Genomic DNA, 18,347 nt, shown 5'->3' with positions numbered 1-18,347 from the left:
CCATTTATACATTTGTGAACTGAATAAATTACAGAGAAATGTCAGGTCCCATACAAATTCTTAATGTTATATACAGCAAATTAGTAAGATATTCTATAAAGGAAAAAATTGCCTGATAACGTTTAATATCTTTCTCAAAAGGTGATTTTACCATTGTAAATCTGACTGTGAACAAGCCTATGAGCAGGTTAAAAAATTGTGTTTTAAAATACGGTTCTAGCTCTAAAAATGACTGTAAGTGTGTCACCTTTGCTGTATTTGCTCTTTTTTGCCATTTGACGTGGCTGCTTGTTTTACTAACAAAAGCAAGTTTGTGTAGTTTTTTTAACTCCCATCAGCCTGGCACAGCTGGGGAGGAGGCAGCTGTATTCTACTGTCATATGCGATTTCAGCAAAATTGTCAGCTAAATCCCAATTTCTGAATCTTTGTCAGCGGAGATTTGTAATAGAGCACAAAGTGGAAAAGGCACAGATTGACTTTTTAAGTGCAAGGTAGGAGCAGCGGCTTTGAAATGTTTATACTGAATAGGTATATAGGTATAGGTAAAAATTGCATTTGTTGAATACAAGGTAATTTTTTTATAAATATGTCAATGACTGATCAGTGGGGATTTTTTTGTACTGTTGCCTGAAATAACATGAGCAGTGTTTAAGTTTGACCTAATTTCCTGACAATAAGGTAGCTTAATCTAAATAAATTCACTGCATCCTTATTTTTTGCTGTTGCCATCTATCAAAAGCTTTTATATGCTCAGTAGGATGGAGGCCAAACCAAAAGGATTCGTGGCTGTTTTCTTCTCCAAACTATTATCCTAATATTAATTAATAACATCTAAGAAGTTGGGTAAGTAGCACATTATTTGTCAAACATCTAATAATACCTATTTCAAGAAATGCCACTATGGTTGCATAGATAAACATTTAATAGTAATTATCTGATTCTAGTAAAACTTAATGGAGCATTCAGAGCCTTCAAATTGCTTAGTGTGAAATTTAATTTACTCCAGCCCAAGAGTAGGGAAGCATGAGAGATTCTCCATGTGTGTTCAATATGTAGTGGTCTCATACTGCAAAGAAACCAGAAGCAAATATTTAATCTTCAGCAAGTATATACTTATTTGTAATTTAGACCATAATCTCCAAGACAGTAACTCTCTATATAAGAAAATCTTTGAGATGTAATTAATTACATGATTGTCTCAAATCATATATTCTTACAATACAAGTATCCGTACAAGTGGTAGATTCAGTACTAGTACTGAAAATTTAGTACAAAGTACTAGATTTTTATATATAAAAATAAATATAAATATTTATGGAAGCACAGTTAGATCGTTCTCCATATTCTAGTAAAAACTTACTCTCAAAGTCCAGTTATAATTTCTTTTCTTGCTTCTTTCTCAGCCCAGAAAGTTTTAATTTAGCTTATCATATTCTCAGCTTTAGCAATTCAGCTCCTATCTGCAGACATCCACAGGGAGTTATTAGTTTGGCACATTGTACAGTAAATATACCTTTGTGTTAGAATCTTTGTTGCCTCCTTTGTTTTCTTGGAACTGGATTTGCTATTTGTAAAGAGAAACTTGCACAAAGTCAGTGCTTTGGATTACACAGGTATGGTCAAACGAGGTGATTAGAACTGTCTTTCTAGTTTAAAAGTATTTGCTTTTTAAAAGGCACGTTTCCAGGCTTTTCCATCCCTCTGAATTGTAAAGGATTTTCTTCTTCTCCCTTGGAAGTAAGCGGCAGAAGGTATAGCCCACATGATTTTGACTCAATTGATCAAGCTGTACCAAGTCTTTTCCAAACTGCCAACTCTTATGTAGCCAATGGAGGGTGAGATGGTTGTAACGAGTAGGAACTGGGCTACAGCATCCAGTTCCTGTCTGTGGCTCTGAGCAGGCTGTGTTACAGCTCTGACCACGGCACATCGCCTGTTTGCATTGTTAGCTCTTCTCTGAATGCCCCGCAGCCAACATGAGTGTGAAACAAAGACACAAACTGGGCTGAGAGGACACATTCTAAGGAAGAAGTGGTTTGTCTGAACCATTGACTTTGGCTGATACTAACTGCCTTGTCATTCTGCACTTGCTCTGATAGCACAGATGTCTCTTGTAAGGGTACCTGCCTTAGACATCAGGAAAAGTATATGTCTTTTTAAGTAATTGTATCCACTTATTGCAAGCATTTCTCAGTTTCACAGTGAGGACAATTTCGTCAGTGTTAAGGGACTACTGTTCAAAGAGTTATTAGTCATCCCGTAACTACTTAGTATGAAACTGTAAACATGATGAAGGCCTCAAAAAGCTGTAAAATTCTCGCAGGTAGTCATTTGAAGAAAATGTAAAAGATTAAAATCTTGCTCTGTCTCTTAAAAACAAAAAAAACAAAGTTACTGGAAAAAAGACTTTTGTACCATCAGCTTGTTGTTACTGTTTGTTGTTGTAACTCCAGTAACATTGTGGTATTTTTTTCTGCTTGGGATGATTTCATCAGAAGAATGGCCCCAGAGGCAGTGATGGCCTATGCTTGATGTGACAGCTCTGCATAGCTAGGAGATGAGTAAGGATAAGAGCAGAGTTGTGCTTAAGTGAAGCATAATACTTATTTTCCCAACAGAAGGTGGAACAGTAAGTGCCACAGATCAGGTTAAGTGGACACCTGTGTGGCTGGCACTCAGAAAAATGTTGGCATTTGCAGTCGTTATATTTAGTGTCATGCACTGAAACTCTAGGAGCAGTTGATCCCCTAATAGGCTTCCTCGTCCACTTTTGCGGCTTTGTCACTGCTGTAATGTCATAATTGTTAAATATTAGCTAAAACTGGAGTTAAATTTTCCTCTTGTTTCAATGCCCAAAGTTATAAAATAAATTTAATTTGTGTTTTCATGCAGGGAAATACTTTAGTGAGATCACTTTTTGTGTCTCAGAACAGATTATTACTTGTTTCTAATGTACTAAAAAATCGGTCGCTTACAGCTGTAGACAAATGAGTATTTCAGTTCCAGCTTTTCAGGGGAACTAATGAGATGAGGTTCAAACTGAGAAGTCAGTTTGTCCAGTAGTTAATATAGTCATATTTACATTATTTTTAAGCATGTAATAAATTTTTTTGCACATCATAAAATTGTTTTCAGGCTATTTGAATATTAGAAATATATATGTCTAAAGAAGAGAGAGGAGTCATTTTAGCTATTACAGCACAGGCTAAGGCAGAAAAACCTATTTCAGAACACAACCGTACTGGGTTTATTAAAATCGATCAGCTTATTTTTCCATGTAATAATTTGGAATGATGCAGTGTATTTCATGACTTCATAATGTCAGATGCTAGAGGGGAAACTTTAAGTTCAAAACAAGAAACAATGAAGAGGACGGACTACCAAGAGCACCAGTAAGGCTGAACTGGGTGGCCAGATAGATCTCTTCTTGCTGTGCTAGTGGCTGTCTATTTTCACATTTTTGTAGCATCCTAGGAAAAAATGAATCGCACAGAATCACAGAATGGTTTGGGTTGGAAGGGATCTAGTTGGAAGGAACTAGAAAGATCATCTAGTTACAACCCCCCTGCCGTGGTCAGGGACACCTCTCACTAAACCAGGCTGCTCAAAGTCTCATCCAGCCTGGCCTTGAACACTTCCAGGGATGGGGCGTTGACAACTTCCCTGGGCAACCTGTTCCACTGCCTCACCACCCTCCCAGTAAAGAATTTTTTCCTGATATCCAATCTAAATCTACTCTCTTTCAGTTTGAAGCCGTTACCCTGTGTCCCGTTACCCTGTGTCCTATCATTACACTCCCTGATAAAGAGTCCCTCCCCATCCTCCTGTAGGCTCCCTTTAGGTACTGGAAGGGGCTATAAGGTCTCTGTGGAGCCTTCTCTTCTCCAGGCTGAACAGCCCCAGCTCTCTCAGCCTGTCCTCACAGCAGAGGTGCTCCATCCCTCTGATCATCTTCATGGCCCTCCGCTGGATCCATTCCAACAGGTCCATGCCCTTGTGGTGAGGACTCCAGAACTGGATGCAGTACTCCAGGTGGGGTCATGTGAAGGGGAGAGCAAGATGTTTTTTTCTAACTGTTTATGGACAATGAGAGAATAATTTCTTTTATGGGACGGTAACACGTAAACAAATGAGAAGAATGTAAGAGTTTGGCCATGACAGTAGAGTTGCCCATATTGGTGAGATGAGGAAGGTTAGGAAAGAAGGCAGCATGGCAAGAATAGTGTCAGAGCTTTGGGGTGGGAAAGATGCATCTGCATCAGTGTGCTGAAGGGATGCTGGGTTGCGTTTGCAAAGATAGAGAAAACTGTGTATCAGTATTTGAGATGTGACAAGATTAGAGCTCAGTTAAACTTTTATTTATGGTGGCATGTAAAAATTAGATGCAGTAAAGTTGTAATTGCAGAAGTAGCCTGTAAGATACAGTCTGATCTTGATGAAACCATTGGTTTGAGGCCTGTGCCGTCTTCTAAGTGACAGGCGCAGCAACAGGGCTGTCACTGGGTAGGGGGTCAGCTGCGATGCTGAAAGGGATGATGTAGGAGCTTAGTTATAGCCCTGTTAAGCTGGAGCCAACAGCCAGGTATCCAAAAGGACAGCACAGATGAAAGGCAATCCTATTTTGAACAGGAGGAGACTTTTTTCCCACAGAAGAGTAGAGGTAGCAGTTGAATTTATTTCAGTGGACATACTTACAAAAGGAGCATGCTGTGAATGTAGCCTTGGACTCCTCTAGAAAGTTAGGGAATACTACTAGGGAAAGTCCCCTAAATGGCATACAAAAGGAGTAGAGCAACTACTCTTGTTGCTCTAGTCGTGAAAAGCAAAAAAATAAATAAATAAAAGGAAAAACATCTCAAGAACAGGGCAGTGCCCAAAATAATTAGATTCTTTGGTTAAAGCAATTGTGATGCACTGTAAGGCCCAGGAAAACACAAAAATCTGTCTTTTGCTTGTTTGTAACAATATGTGATTGCTTTCAACAAGAATTACTTGTTGATGTCAGAGTAATTTTCCTGATATAATAAATTACAGACGGAATGGGCCCAATATTTTTATACATTCCATTTTTATCAGTGGTGTTTTGACATTTTTATTCTGCTTTTATCAGATTTAGTTACTATTTCTATTTGGTATTTTATATAGTATTTTAATCTACAATTTAGCTTTTACCTGTTCTTCGATAATTAGTTTCTTGGGTTAAATGTTAGGCAGATTACAGTTGTTGTATCAGGTCTTTTCAAGAGTGTTCATAACATAAAAGCTCATAGTAAACAATGTTCTTTTTAACTTTCTACTTTTTCCAACTGAAAATTTGTGCTTTTCTTTAAAAAGGACGTGTTTGCAACTCCTCTGAAGTTTGGGACACTTTTAAGATACACTGAAATACTGAGACCAAGTAATGTAGAAATTCAGGAAATGATTGTGCTACATTTTTACGTGTTGTTAAATTGGCTGAAGACATCTTGGGTAGCTTCATCCTAAAAGTGCCTGTGCCAAGCAAAGGTGTTGCAGAGACAGAGACCACTGTAACAGTGCAGAGTATCAGTGGGGATGTAAATACATACTCTGCCTCTCTGCCCCCCCTTGCCAAACTTTTAAAGTCAGATGTTAGGTCCACTTATATTTTTATGTCTATGGCCTTTCCTGTAGCAAAGCATGACACAGTACTGTCTGTGTCAAGATTTGCAGAACAGGTAAATGAGGTGCTCTTCGGGCTCCTGAGAAAACCCACCTGCAGAAGGAGGTTCAGAAACAGCAGCAGCATCAGTACCACAGGTCAAGCTGCAGCAGTTCTGTCCTGCGGCCGAGTCAGCTTGTGCCAGCCACATCCCTCAGAGTGGCTTCTCTAAAATGCAGTGTCATCACGTAATATTGAGTAGTTGACCTCTGACGGTCTTTTTCTCTGTGAATTTATGACCAATAGCTTTGATCATTAAAAGAAGTAGAATTACCTCACTAGAACTTCCATCTCTTGGACAATGACATGAATTGTAGATCCAGGCCAATATCTCCACCGTTCCCACCACAGCTGGGGCCCCTCACAGGGGCTGGAGCCTTCTCCTGCTTAGGGGGGGAGTACTTGGAGTTCTTCTCTGTACACCAACACAGAAACGCCTGGGTTTACCACCTAATAATACCATTATAACCTCCCCCTTTCCCTCTCCTAATCCATATCAGTAGAAAAATGGGTGGTGGTGTTAATTGATGGCTAATTTTTCATTTGTAATGCTTTGGGGGAGAAAGTTATAGTGTTGGTGGAGGTTACTGTAAGTGAAGAGTTGCCTCAGATGCAGAAATTGCAATCAGCAATTTCAGCTATCAGTTACAGAAATATGGTTTGGGAGTAAATAGTGCTTCAAGTTGTTTTTATAGCTAGTGCATTAAAAAACTCAAACGCAACACTTTGTTATAGAGGTGCTCTATTCTGTGGAATACGAAAGTAAAATCTAACTGTGGATTAGTAGCTAAAGGATTATTTCTTTGGCAGAATAACCTGTGAATTCTGCTTCTGCTGACTGAAGCCAGCTTCAGCAAATATGCTTTAAAAATGCTTTCTTTCTTGAAATCTGCTCTTTCAGTGTGTGAAGGCAGGTTGTCTTGACTCTTTTAAGCAATGCAGGAAAGAATATTGGAAGTGTATGTTATATCGCTATTTGCCTAAAGAACAGAAAGATATACTGCAACAGAGACATTGACATTGCACCTTTATGCTCTTGTTCACATCATTCAGCTTTCAAAAATGATAGACTGGGAAGCTGTGGAAAATTGTAGGCAACTGCACTAGCAACAGTTCTCACTTCCATGTTTTTCATAAAAGCTGAACTGCCCTTTATGGGCTATTAATTTGTGAAGTCATTTATCTCAGGGCAAGACTGTATTTACAGAACCTAACATAAAGACAGACTATTGTGGCCTGGGATTTAAAAATGTCACTGCACATGATGCCAGGCTAAACAGAACAGAAATTAATTTCAGTTGCATCTACCCTGACACTTCCCAAACTATTTTTTTTTACATTGCCTCTTGGCATTATATTCTTTTCCTGTTCACCTACAACAAACCTCTATCTAAGCTAAAGAAATACATGTCATCAAATAAAAATGTTCTTCATAATTGGAGTAATTAAATATTATAGCTAGCTCTATGCCAGTAGAGATTTAAAGGGGATATTTACAGTGGCTACTGTAGTTTTCTAATGGCTTCCTTCTTTATCACTTCTTTATCTCCTCTTCTTCATCTTTGTTTGTTACTTAACCTCAGTTGTAAAAGTAAGAGGGAGGTGCCCTCAGGGAGGCACTGCATAGTGGTGTGGCTCATTGTAGCAAAAGTAGTGTGTGCTACTGTAGTACAACTCATGGTTCGCGTGTACGTCCCAGCCCTTTCTCTCCAGCGCTACACCCAAAGCGTGCAGAGACATTACCCTGCCTTTTCCCAGCTTTATCTCTTCTTTTGAAGTTGCTTTGACCTTCTACCAAGAAGAGGTCGAGCCAAGATGTAATTGTCCTAAAGTAATTTTTACTTAGTATGATTTCCTAGACTCTTTGGGCAGAGACCTTGTTTTCCATTTTGAGCGATCTGTTTTCTGCAATAAAACACTGAATATGTCTCTCCGTTGCTATAGAAATAATATTGCATTAAATGAGGGAACCAGTGCCCTGCTGTCGACAAATCTAATCTAAGTGTTAGTCTCTAGAGCTTGAATTTCACCACTGGGAAGAGGTATACATAATTCTACAAATTATTTCTGTAACTTATGCATAAATGTCTTTATACTCTGAAACTGTTAGCTAAATTTCCCAAAGTGATAGCATGGAGATGTAATGTGTTTACATGTATCTTAACAGAGCCTTCTCCCTCGCCTTTCCCCCCTTCCCCTGTACATTTTCATATTTATAGCTTGAAATTTCCAACTCTTTGCATAGGAAGGTGGGGAGTGGCAGAAAAGCAGCTTTCTCAGCTAGATTCCCTGCCCCATGGACAATAGCGTGCCAGGTTTATTTAAATTTTGGGGTTTATTTTTTAAAATCTATCTCCTTCAAGTAACATGAGATGTCATTTGCCCTGTTTTTTCTAGTATTAATAAGGATATTTTCCATAACTGGAAAGACAACCTAACTAACCACAGTCCTGGTACCCCACAAACTGATGCTGTCCACTACTTTCTAGACTACACTGGTTATCGTATGCCCAATATTTCTCAAGTTACTCAAAGATTTTGCTACAACTTTCTACCCTGTACAGCTTAACAACCGTTAAACACAAGAGACTTGTGGATTTTGACTTAATGCACGCATATCAAATCTCTCTGTTTTTACATTTAGACATAATTTGGGCATAATATGGGGTTTTTTCCATGTTTTTCTAAAGCTGTGGAATTCTAATAACAGCAATAAGGTGGTACTTAAGCCTATATCTGTAGGCTATGGAAAAGGAACTGAAATCTTCGCTAATAATAGTTGCTAAGGGTCCGTGTTTGTCAACATATTGATAATAAATATTTTGAAGAAACATTTCATAGCTACATTACAGAAGCCTCTCTAATACATTTCCAGGTATTTTATATATATATGTGTGTCGTTACAAAAATAGAACACAGTTTAAAAATACATGATGATTGATTTACATAGACCTGTATGGAAATGTATGTTATAATACTGATTTTAGAGGTCTTGTGAAAATCCTGTTACTACTTCTTGGCAAATGCAATTGTTATTTGTGAAATGGGCCTGTTTTAGATATATGTTATATATTGCAGAACAAAATACAATTTATAAATGTTCAGTTTAATTAATGAATAAGAAACACATCAGTGGCCTCTGATTAACGATTACTCTTCAGAAAACTTAAAAAACCTCTGTCATCATTAGAATAAAATAACTGCTTTTTTAAGAAAATCCTTTCTAAATTTTTCACTGATTGTAAATTAATCTTCTAGACAAGGACAAATTTCTGACAACCAGAAGAGTAACTGTCTGGTATGCATATTAATATAAAAACAGAGGTGCAGGAAAAACTAGCAAAGTGCACAATTACCTTTCTTTGAAATTAATGCCATGCTCATTATTAAAACAGACTCATCATATAAACAAGTCGCCACAAGACACTAATTAGATTTTTGCTGTTAAAGTAGTTCTTGTAATGAAAAAAAAACCCCAACCTTAATTCCTTTGCAGAGCCGTAAAATATAAAACAGAGGTTGACCCGGTTTTTACCCTTGTGTAAAGTTGTTACACCACCTAAGGTTGCTGCATTTTTTGCCGCATTATCAGTCTATAGATGAAAAGAATCAGCCTGCTAAAGCTTTTAGTGCAAAACACTGACCATTGATATCACCTACGGCTACGCTATTTGTTGGTTCCTCTATGCACAGGTTTCCTTAAGGGAAGTTACTGAAAATGGCAGAGTGCTTGATAAGGGAGCGAAAGAAGCGGGAGGGAGAGGGTTCAGTGGACATATTAAAGTGAAGATGTATTTCTAGATCCCTGCGTATTATCATGATCACATGTAATATAAAATATTTTCTTACTATGCATAGTTCCATAAACAAAAGCGGACAATGAGGGTAGCAAAAGATAGCATAAACACTAAAATGTGTTTGTTTTTTCTGTAGGAACTCAGTGGAGAAACGACCAAGAGCAAGATTTAAAGAATGTTCTGAAGAACACTGACCAGGACATCCCATTGGTATTTGTCAGTGGAAATCACGATATTGGCAATACTCCAACAAGAGAAACAATAGATAATTATTGTAAGAACTGGGGAGATGACTACTTCAGCTTTTGGGTTGGAGGTGTTTTCTTTCTGGTGCTGAATTCTCAGTTATACTTTGATTCTTCCAAATGCCCCGAGTTAAAGCAAGCCCAGGATGTGTGGCTCAATGAGCAACTGGCTGTCGCTGAAAAACATAAATGCAAGCATATAATAGTATTTCAGCACATCCCTCTGTTTCTGAGAAAACCTGATGAAGACCATGATTATTTCAACTTGGAAAAATCAGTTCGTCAAGAGATAATGGAAAAGTTCCATAAAGCAGGTATTTTCTCAAATTTTCCTATTTTTGAATTTTTCTTTCAAGTTGTTAATGGCTATGCTGACAGACAAAATACATTTATTTTAAATCGTACTGTTTTCAAGGAATTTTAGATACTGCTTATAAACCTCATTGTTCCCTGTAGGTTAAAATTATCAACTGAATCTAATCATCTATAAAAAGTACCAAAGAAAATTTAAAAGTTTTAAGTGAAACGTAAAAACCAAAAAGTAAAAAACGCTATAAAACTAATACAAAGGATTCAATTTTGCAAGTATTGATGGATGAAAAACAACCTGAGTTTTTCCTGCCTAAGGAGTGGAAGATCAGGTATAACCATAGGAGAAAAACACAGAATTTATGTTTTACATAAAACATGGAAACAGAATTCAGAATTACCTTGGAGGTTGTTTTCTCCCACACTGAGCCAATTTTAAACCAAGAGTGTAATGCACTCCAGATTTATTCAGTGTTAAAGAGAGTCCTGCTCTGCTAAGATCAATCTTTTGCATATCCATGGCCCATCAAGGGGCCATTTCTGGGATAAGGGCAGGTGGAACATGCGCTAAACAAGTATATTGTACCAAATCCTTTAGCTTTGTTTGATGACACTTGAACACCTTGGAGACAGACACAGTACGCAGCTACTTCTCGGTGCTGTTCCCATTGTTTCCTGCTAATTGCCTTCATGTTCCTGGGGTGTGCTAGTCCCTCAAAATTTCCTGCCAGCCTGTCATCGCTGCATCGGAGTGTCATTTTCTCTATCTCTAAGAGAGCACTTTATTTGGATTACTGAACAATGCAAATTGTTTATGATACTGTTCCTTATTTGCCATATAATTGTTAAGCCTGGACTCATCCAAAAGCAGCCTAATTTCCAAGCTCTGAATCTCCTACCGTTTCTAAAATTCACAGCTATCTGAGGGCTCGCCAGGGGACTGACATATTTGCAGATTGAAGATTTACAAATGGGATTTTTTTTTTCCCATAAGGAGACATGCTGAGAATACCTCATAATACCTTTTTTAATTTTTGTGCTAGTGTTAATGTAGTGGAAGGTATTGCTATTGGAAAGTTAGGCTGTTAAATGACTGCTTATGTACTGTTGGCTAAAACTACATCCTAGTTCAGTGGAAAGCTTGTTAGCAGAAGGATGTTGCCACACAGGTGTATCCCAGTAAACAGGCATTAATGTGGAAACCAAAGTTCTAGAGCTTTTTGTCATCCAGATTACCAACATGTGTTAATGCAGTACTGGGAATATAATTAATCAAGAGGTAAAAGGGATTATGCAAAATGTTATCATTGTAACATTTATCATTGTTACATTATCATGTTTCTCAGAGGGATATTTCAGATTGATCCTCCTAATGTGTATCCAGAGGCTTAACCACAAGTTGGGTAGGCTTCAAATGATGGGGGAAAGGAAGAGAGAATGGGAAGCCAGCAATAGAGGATGGCTCTGCAGAAGAAATTCCCAAACTCCTTTCTGGGCCAACATCCCAATTTTACCTTACCTCCATCATTTCTCATTGTGTCCCCCATTCCCATCCGTAAAATCCTCCCAAAATTATGTGTTGTTTGGTTCCTTCATTAATATGTTAAAACATTTATCTTTTGCTTGCTGTCTTATACAATAAGTAAATGAGTCAATAGCTAATATTCGCAATCCAATAATCAAACATATTGCTAATTAAATGAATACAGAGAGCAAGCGGTTCAGTGTAACTCAGACTGCTGAGAAGAATTAGCTGAATCAAAAGTTGGCTCAGAGTTTCCTTAGCAACGGGTGCGTTCTGTTTCCATTTTATTATTCAATTGAAGAACAGTCTTTGTAAGATCACAAAATGTTATCAGTGGATTGCAAACAGGCAGTTATCGTGGCAGGATAGATGCACAGATACGCAATGACACCACTTATTTTCTGACTCTCTACTTTGCCAAAGAATAATCAATTTCAGCATATCATTAGACATGAAATTGGTTTTCCCCCAGTTCATTTCATATATTCTTGGAAGATTAAAACACAGAATATTGCTAATGAAATTCCTATCTACTTTGCCTTTGTGGTGTGTTTTTTTTTAAATTGTGACTTGCAGTTTAAGAAGGCTAACCCCTTATAGCACTTAATTTAGAAATTTGGTACAACTATTTATTCTGAAAAAAGAAAGTAAGTCTGCCTTTTTAATGACTCCACCAGGCTGCTACTCTTCTTCCCCCGACCTGTCGCCAGTCCTTCCTTCCTTCTGCTCTCGCACTCTCTGATTCAGTGTTTCCAACCACTCCAAAGGTTTGTTGTGTAATTATGAAAAATTTCAGTCTAGCGTGCATGATTTAGCAGTTCCTATGTCTGGCAATGCGATGTTTTTAGATGGACATCATATTTCAGTTGTTAACCCAGGATCAGACCTGGAACTACCCCAGTTTTCATGTTTATACTTTTTTGAGAAGTGTCAAACATAGAGCCGTAACTCACCCAGTTAGAGAGAGACAGGAAAGGAAGGACAATCTAGTAATTCAGGTCTTTCCACGAGTAAAGGAATACATATGGGTATGTGTAGGAATTAATCGGATACTTAAAGAATGGCGATATTGCATAGGTGCTTTAAAGTGAGGTATACAACTTCAGAAAATTATTATTTAAAATTCAGAGCCCAAATCTTCTGTAGTTATTCTCTTCTGATCACTTACATATTACATAATGTTTTTGGTTTAAGTATCCGCTCATTACAAGCAGAGATAAAAGACTAGCTGTAGAGGCTACATCTGGTACGAAATACTGAATTACATTTCTCACATTAGAAGTGTCCTTAACAGTTGGGCTAATTAAAGATAAAATCATGTCCTTATGATAAATATTTATAAATTGAAAATCTGGCACTTGTAAATATGTATTACTACTATGCAGAGTTAAACCATACTTGTAAGCTGCACATCTAAGAAATCCTCCTAGACCATTTTTTCTTTAAATGCATTATAACAAGTATTGTCCTTGAGAAAGTGATTTCAGTGACGGTGAAAATAAACTCAGTTTATAATTTAAGTGAAAATACATTTCTGAAAGCATATTTGTATAACTTCTGAAAGTTTGGCCTCAGTCGTCAAAGCTCTGCCTCCTCTACATGCAGAAGCTAAGTACAGAAAAAACCTGTGTGCAAGAACTGTGAATGAGCTGACCTGACGTTCTCATCTGTGAGATCTGCTGGAGTCACTCCACTCTGCTATGTGGAATGCATATTCAGCTTTTAAGAATTTTATAGTGCTGAGATAAATAAGTTTGCTCATAGTTTTCTTGGGAAAATAAAAGAATCTAGATAGTGGTCTAGCCAAAAATCTGGTCTGCATGTCTTTGATAAACATAGGTAAAAAATTAGTTGTTAAATTAAGCAGTTTAGGTAATAAAATAAATAATTTTTCTTACATATCTCATTCCGGTATAATTTTCTTTGGACGTAAAAGACTTTTTTTTCTATGACCTGAAAAGTATGGGTATTTTTTGTTCAGCTATGGACAGTCTTTTAAAGACATTTTGTCCTGAAAAACATCACTGACACGCTGAAATTCCTTATATTACTTAACACAATGTAGTAATAAATGTTTCTTAATGGCCCTAATGAACTAAAATATTTAAGCTAATGTCTGAACTTGTTTAAAAGCTCTGTTGAATAAAACCTAAATTAATAGCTGGTTTTTCACCAACAAAGTCAAGAAAAGAATTTTTGCTTCAGACTAAGAAGAATAGGTCTATCTAGGTGAGAGATTTTGCATCCAAGAGAGAATCACTAGATAATAGACATAAAATATAGAAGAAAATTCCCTGCAGTCTCCAGCTTCTTTTAATTAAAAAGTCTTCAAAGCAGTTTTTCAGATGTGGTTAAAAATATTTAATTTGTACATACGGAGAAAAATAACAACCTGACTTTATTAAACGGCATATTTTTTTCATTATATTTGTGATTGTAGGTGCTGTAACTTCTAACACCTTTACTCATTAAAAGGGTGTGATACCTACATTCTCTTCTTAGAAATGTTATGACAGGAGAGTAGTATTAAAGGAAGAAGCATCTTTCTGAACATCCACAGCTGAGATATATTTGAGCACAAAATTAAAGCATGGAGTGCTGAAAGCTGTCGTTTCTAAAATTTACCAGACAACATATGCTATGTTTCATTATTTTCTTTGTTGTGTAATCAAAGTTGACAAGGGAGTAATATTTTCTACTTCCTGCCATTGAGACCTTGATTTTGGCAAAGCCCATACACTGAGTGAGTAATCTCAGTGCTTGCTTATGTGTCGTTTTGTCAGTATTTAAGATAATTTAGATTTAAGTACTCTTAACTTCAGTGATGTAGATCAGCCTCTTTCAACTTTGAAATTATGCACTCATGGTACAGGTAGAGTGACCAAATTTGGTATCTTCTATGTCACTGTGTAAGAACAGTGTTTTTTAAGATTGTTCCCCAGGTATGCTAACGTAATCTAGTATTAGATAAACATAGACATAGACATTTTTTTCAGAAATTCAGCAGCAAGTCAAAAGACATTTATTTAGTATAGTCCGTAATGACATTAAGTAATATTTGTTCTAAGATAAATTTTTGAAATCTGTTTTCTCCACTGGGCTGTAGCTTCAGTTGATCAAAACTGATCCTTAGAGCACATGGCAAGCCAGGACTGTTTGGGGTTTGTGTCACATCTATGAGAAACCTTAATTTTCAAATGGAAAAAGTAGCAAAACCAGGAAATAAAATTCCACTGAAAGGTCACATGAGGCATTCAAAAAAATTAACCTGAAGTACAGAGTGACCTTCTACAGGCAGCACCTCTAAAGGCTTATTTAGACCAGCACTCTAATTAGGTGATCTGGAATCACCCTCTGGCTGTGCCTGTTGTTTCTCTGATTATATAGGAACAAAAAGTGAAACTAAGATACTTCTCTATATAGCTGTCTTCAGTGTTGTCCTATATAAAAATACTTTTTACATAGATACACTTTGCAAACTAGTATTTTGACTCCCATTTACACAGGCCCACTGACCACCAGCTGCATCATTCTTTAGTCTACAAAGCAAATTTAAGGAAGAGTTTTCATGCAAGTTTGCAGGATCATGTTTGCAAACAGTACATGGGATATTTTTATTAAGATGCTTATGGTGCTGTGTGCAGTAAATTCTAATTATTCAGCTCTGTTTTGTTGGCACAACTTCTCTGAAGAAAGTAGGATAACACAGAGCTTCTAAAGGGCTACGCAAAATAATTCTATAATGTTGTTATTTAAGGTTGACTGAAGAGGTTATGAGATGGAGGGTGATGATCCCTGACACTTCCCAGTGGGACTGTTTCCTTCTACTGGCACTCTGTTCGTGGGAAATGATTGGGGTTTTTTGGAGAGCATGGTCTGAAAACTGCCTGAGCATTGAACAGTTGTTAATAGCGCTGTGACTGATGCTTTCACATCTATCTTTGCTGCTGTAACACCTGCTTGGCAGATGGGGTGACGTGAGCACTCTCAAACCGCAATGAAATAAAACCAATTCAATTCCACACAAGAGAATTTGTTTACAAAGGCTACTAAATATGATCATTTGCGTTGTAGCACTGGAGTCTTGAAAAAATGATGTACACCATCTGCCCAGGGGAGAAAAAAGGTACGGCAAAAAATGCCTATGGTTAACGTGTGCTCTTGTAGGGAAGGTGAAAGAACATTTTGGAGTGCAAAATTGTTCTAAGAACAGATATTACTGTGAACCAACCATGTTGTTCAGCACTTCATAAAACAGCTGTATGCTGCCAGTGAAAGGAAGAAAGAAAAGCCAGTTTGTGCCCGATGCTCCAGGGGAAGTGCTCAAGATCAATTTATCCTTGTGACTTAAATGGTTGTATTTGCCAGAAACATTGCCTTTTAAGAAGCAGGTACCTACACATACATGTGTGTGAGCGTACACAGACACACATCTCCCTGTGCCTGGATACTACTTATTTTGTTCTCCTTCCTATGAAAACTCTGAAAGGGTACTAGAGTGTTGGTAACATTCAGGTTTTTCACTCAGTATGATTTCATTTCTTTACAGAACTGCTTCTCCACCTATTTGCTTCTATTTTGGCTCTACTGCTGCTCCTCTCTAGCTCCTGCAGTTTTGGGAACAAATATATACAGGATCAGTTTTTGCTGGTATATCCTCTTTCTTTAGTCCTTGATTGAGTGAGAGGTTTGGACAGTGAAGCATTTTTAGGTACGCATAATTCTATTTTAAACCTAATTTTATCATTAAACTTGAACAGCTAACATAAAAGCAGAGTAACTAGACCAGAACGACAATCCCTATAGCCCAGTCTCCTGCTTCTCCTACTAGTCAAACCCTTGGGAAGAGCACAAGACAGCAAAGTGCATAATGGTATTTCTTCCAAATACTTCTTCCTATGTCCAACAATTTTTCTTTCAGGGACTTACTGTATCATATTAATGTTATCAATATGGTGCAGTTTAGTGATTCTTTCATGGATTTGTTCAGTTGATTTTTGAAAACTCTCAGCTTTCACAATGGTCTGCGGGAGGGAGTTTCGTGTTTCACAGCTATGTGAAGAAATGCCTCCTTTTGTTTGCTTTGAACTTCATCTGTAGTCTGTATTGAGAGCCATAAACCTGATGCACATCCGCAGGTACTGTAAAAAATAGTTCATTAATCAGCAATTAAAGGGTGATAATCCGGACCATATGATAGATTTCATTGGTCAGTCAGAACCACCTTTTTTCCCCAAATTCTTTATAGAGTGCATGGGAGGAGAAGCAAGGTCTGTACTGTACCCATTACATATTTATTATGTCATTCATATTGCGCTAATTTAGCCTTCTCATTCTCTTACAGTCACATTTGCTTTTGCTGAGAAAAGCATTTATTTAATTGAAGGCTCAGTCTAAATAAAGCTTGCTACTGATTGCCTATGCTGATTATTCCAGGCATTCTCTTCCTAATTTGGAAAATCTGCTTGCTTTTCTTTGGTTTATTTTTACATTGGTAATTTTCTTCCTATATTTTTACACTGTCCGTAGTGCTGGGTCAAGCAGTTCGATTTCCAACTGAAGCTTGGCCAGTTGCATCTTGGACACAGCAAACCTGCCTCAAAATGCTTTTTGTACATTAGGAACTAGAGTTGGAAAACAGCTTCTTCTGAATTCAGGGGTTTTTGGAAGCAAGCCATGGAAGCGAGTGTCATCATAGAAATTGGAGTCAGACACCCCTGGAATTTAAACTACTTCAACTCTGAATTCCAGCTCAGTATCATCTGATTGCGTGAGAAAAAATGTTTTCTAGGTGCATGTTTCTTTGTGAAATATTTTTTAATATTTCAAGATAAATACGAATGCATTATTTTCCATCCTGTTTTAACCTATTTGGATACTGTAATCATTGCAACTAGATTTCCTTTGAGACTGGGGCTCAGTCTGTATTTCTTGAATTAAACTAGCAAACATCAAATTTCTCAAGAAGTTAGGAAAACAGATGTATTTCACAAAATCTTACTATTGCATTGGAGGTTCCTTTCCTCGCTGTTACCTAGTCTTCCACATAGGAAAACTAGTGTGTACTATCACTTCAGATCTCATTAATGTTGTCATGTACAATGTTCCACTACAGTTCTTCTGTTTTTACCAGCTGCTGAACTCTGCCTCTGTAAGAGCTCAGACTGCCAGGAGTTGGAGATTTAGGACAATATTCACAATTTGGTAGAGGAAATCTTGCCAGTAAAAAGCAAGTCTCTCCTTCGCATTGTTATTGAAATACCACTCTGTGGGAAGACATTTGATGCTTATGACAATACCTTAACAGCGTAAGCTTTCTGAGTGATCTTCCAAAGAGCACACTTGATTTTATTTATTTTTTAAACCAGCATTTTTGAAAGCACATGCATCCTATGCATGCTGACTGTCACGGGGCTCAGGTGTCAGATTATCCTGAGTACCCCTACACATTGTCTTAATGGAGAAGGAAAGAAGGCCACCCATTGTATTTCTAATAATAATGTTTATGTGGTAAAAGAAAAGAACACAGAGATTAATAAAGCAAAAGGATGACTTTGCTAGCATTTCAGTTTCAAAATAGTGACATTTTATAATGACTTAACTACTCCTTAAACAGAAAAGGCTGGTCAAAACCACAGATTGAAAAAGATGTGTTTGTCTGTTGGTCCACTTAGAGAAAGCAGACCATAGTCCCCTTTCTTTGCTGCCCCAAATGGAGTTGAAAACATGCCCAGTCTTGCACATCCTTGCATTTTTCTACAGTACAGAATACAACAGAAGCAGAGTATCA

General features: G+C 37.4%; 1 protein-coding gene across 4 annotated transcripts in view; it reads left to right on the top strand.

The window, feature by feature from the left end:
- CPPED1 (calcineurin like phosphoesterase domain containing 1) overlaps positions 1–18,347 on the top strand; it is a 105,981-nt gene that overhangs the window by 76,996 nt on the left and 10,638 nt on the right. For 3 of the 4 annotated variants that reach the window (XM_074599546.1, XM_074599545.1, XM_074599547.1), the window contains one exon: positions 9,615–10,037. In XM_074599546.1, the coding sequence (XP_074455647.1) occupies positions 9,615–10,037 (423 nt within the window). Of the gene's footprint in view, positions 1–9,614; positions 10,038–12,234; positions 12,325–18,347 lie in introns of all 4 variants that reach the window. The other variant, XM_074599548.1, reaches the window with a different exon arrangement.

Source organism: Larus michahellis, chromosome 8 (genome assembly GCF_964199755.1).
Source record: "Larus michahellis chromosome 8, bLarMic1.1, whole genome shotgun sequence".
In the NCBI taxonomy this organism is placed as follows: Eukaryota; Metazoa; Chordata; class Aves; order Charadriiformes; family Laridae; genus Larus; species Larus michahellis.
This window is presented reverse-complemented; position numbering and strand designations above follow the sequence as displayed.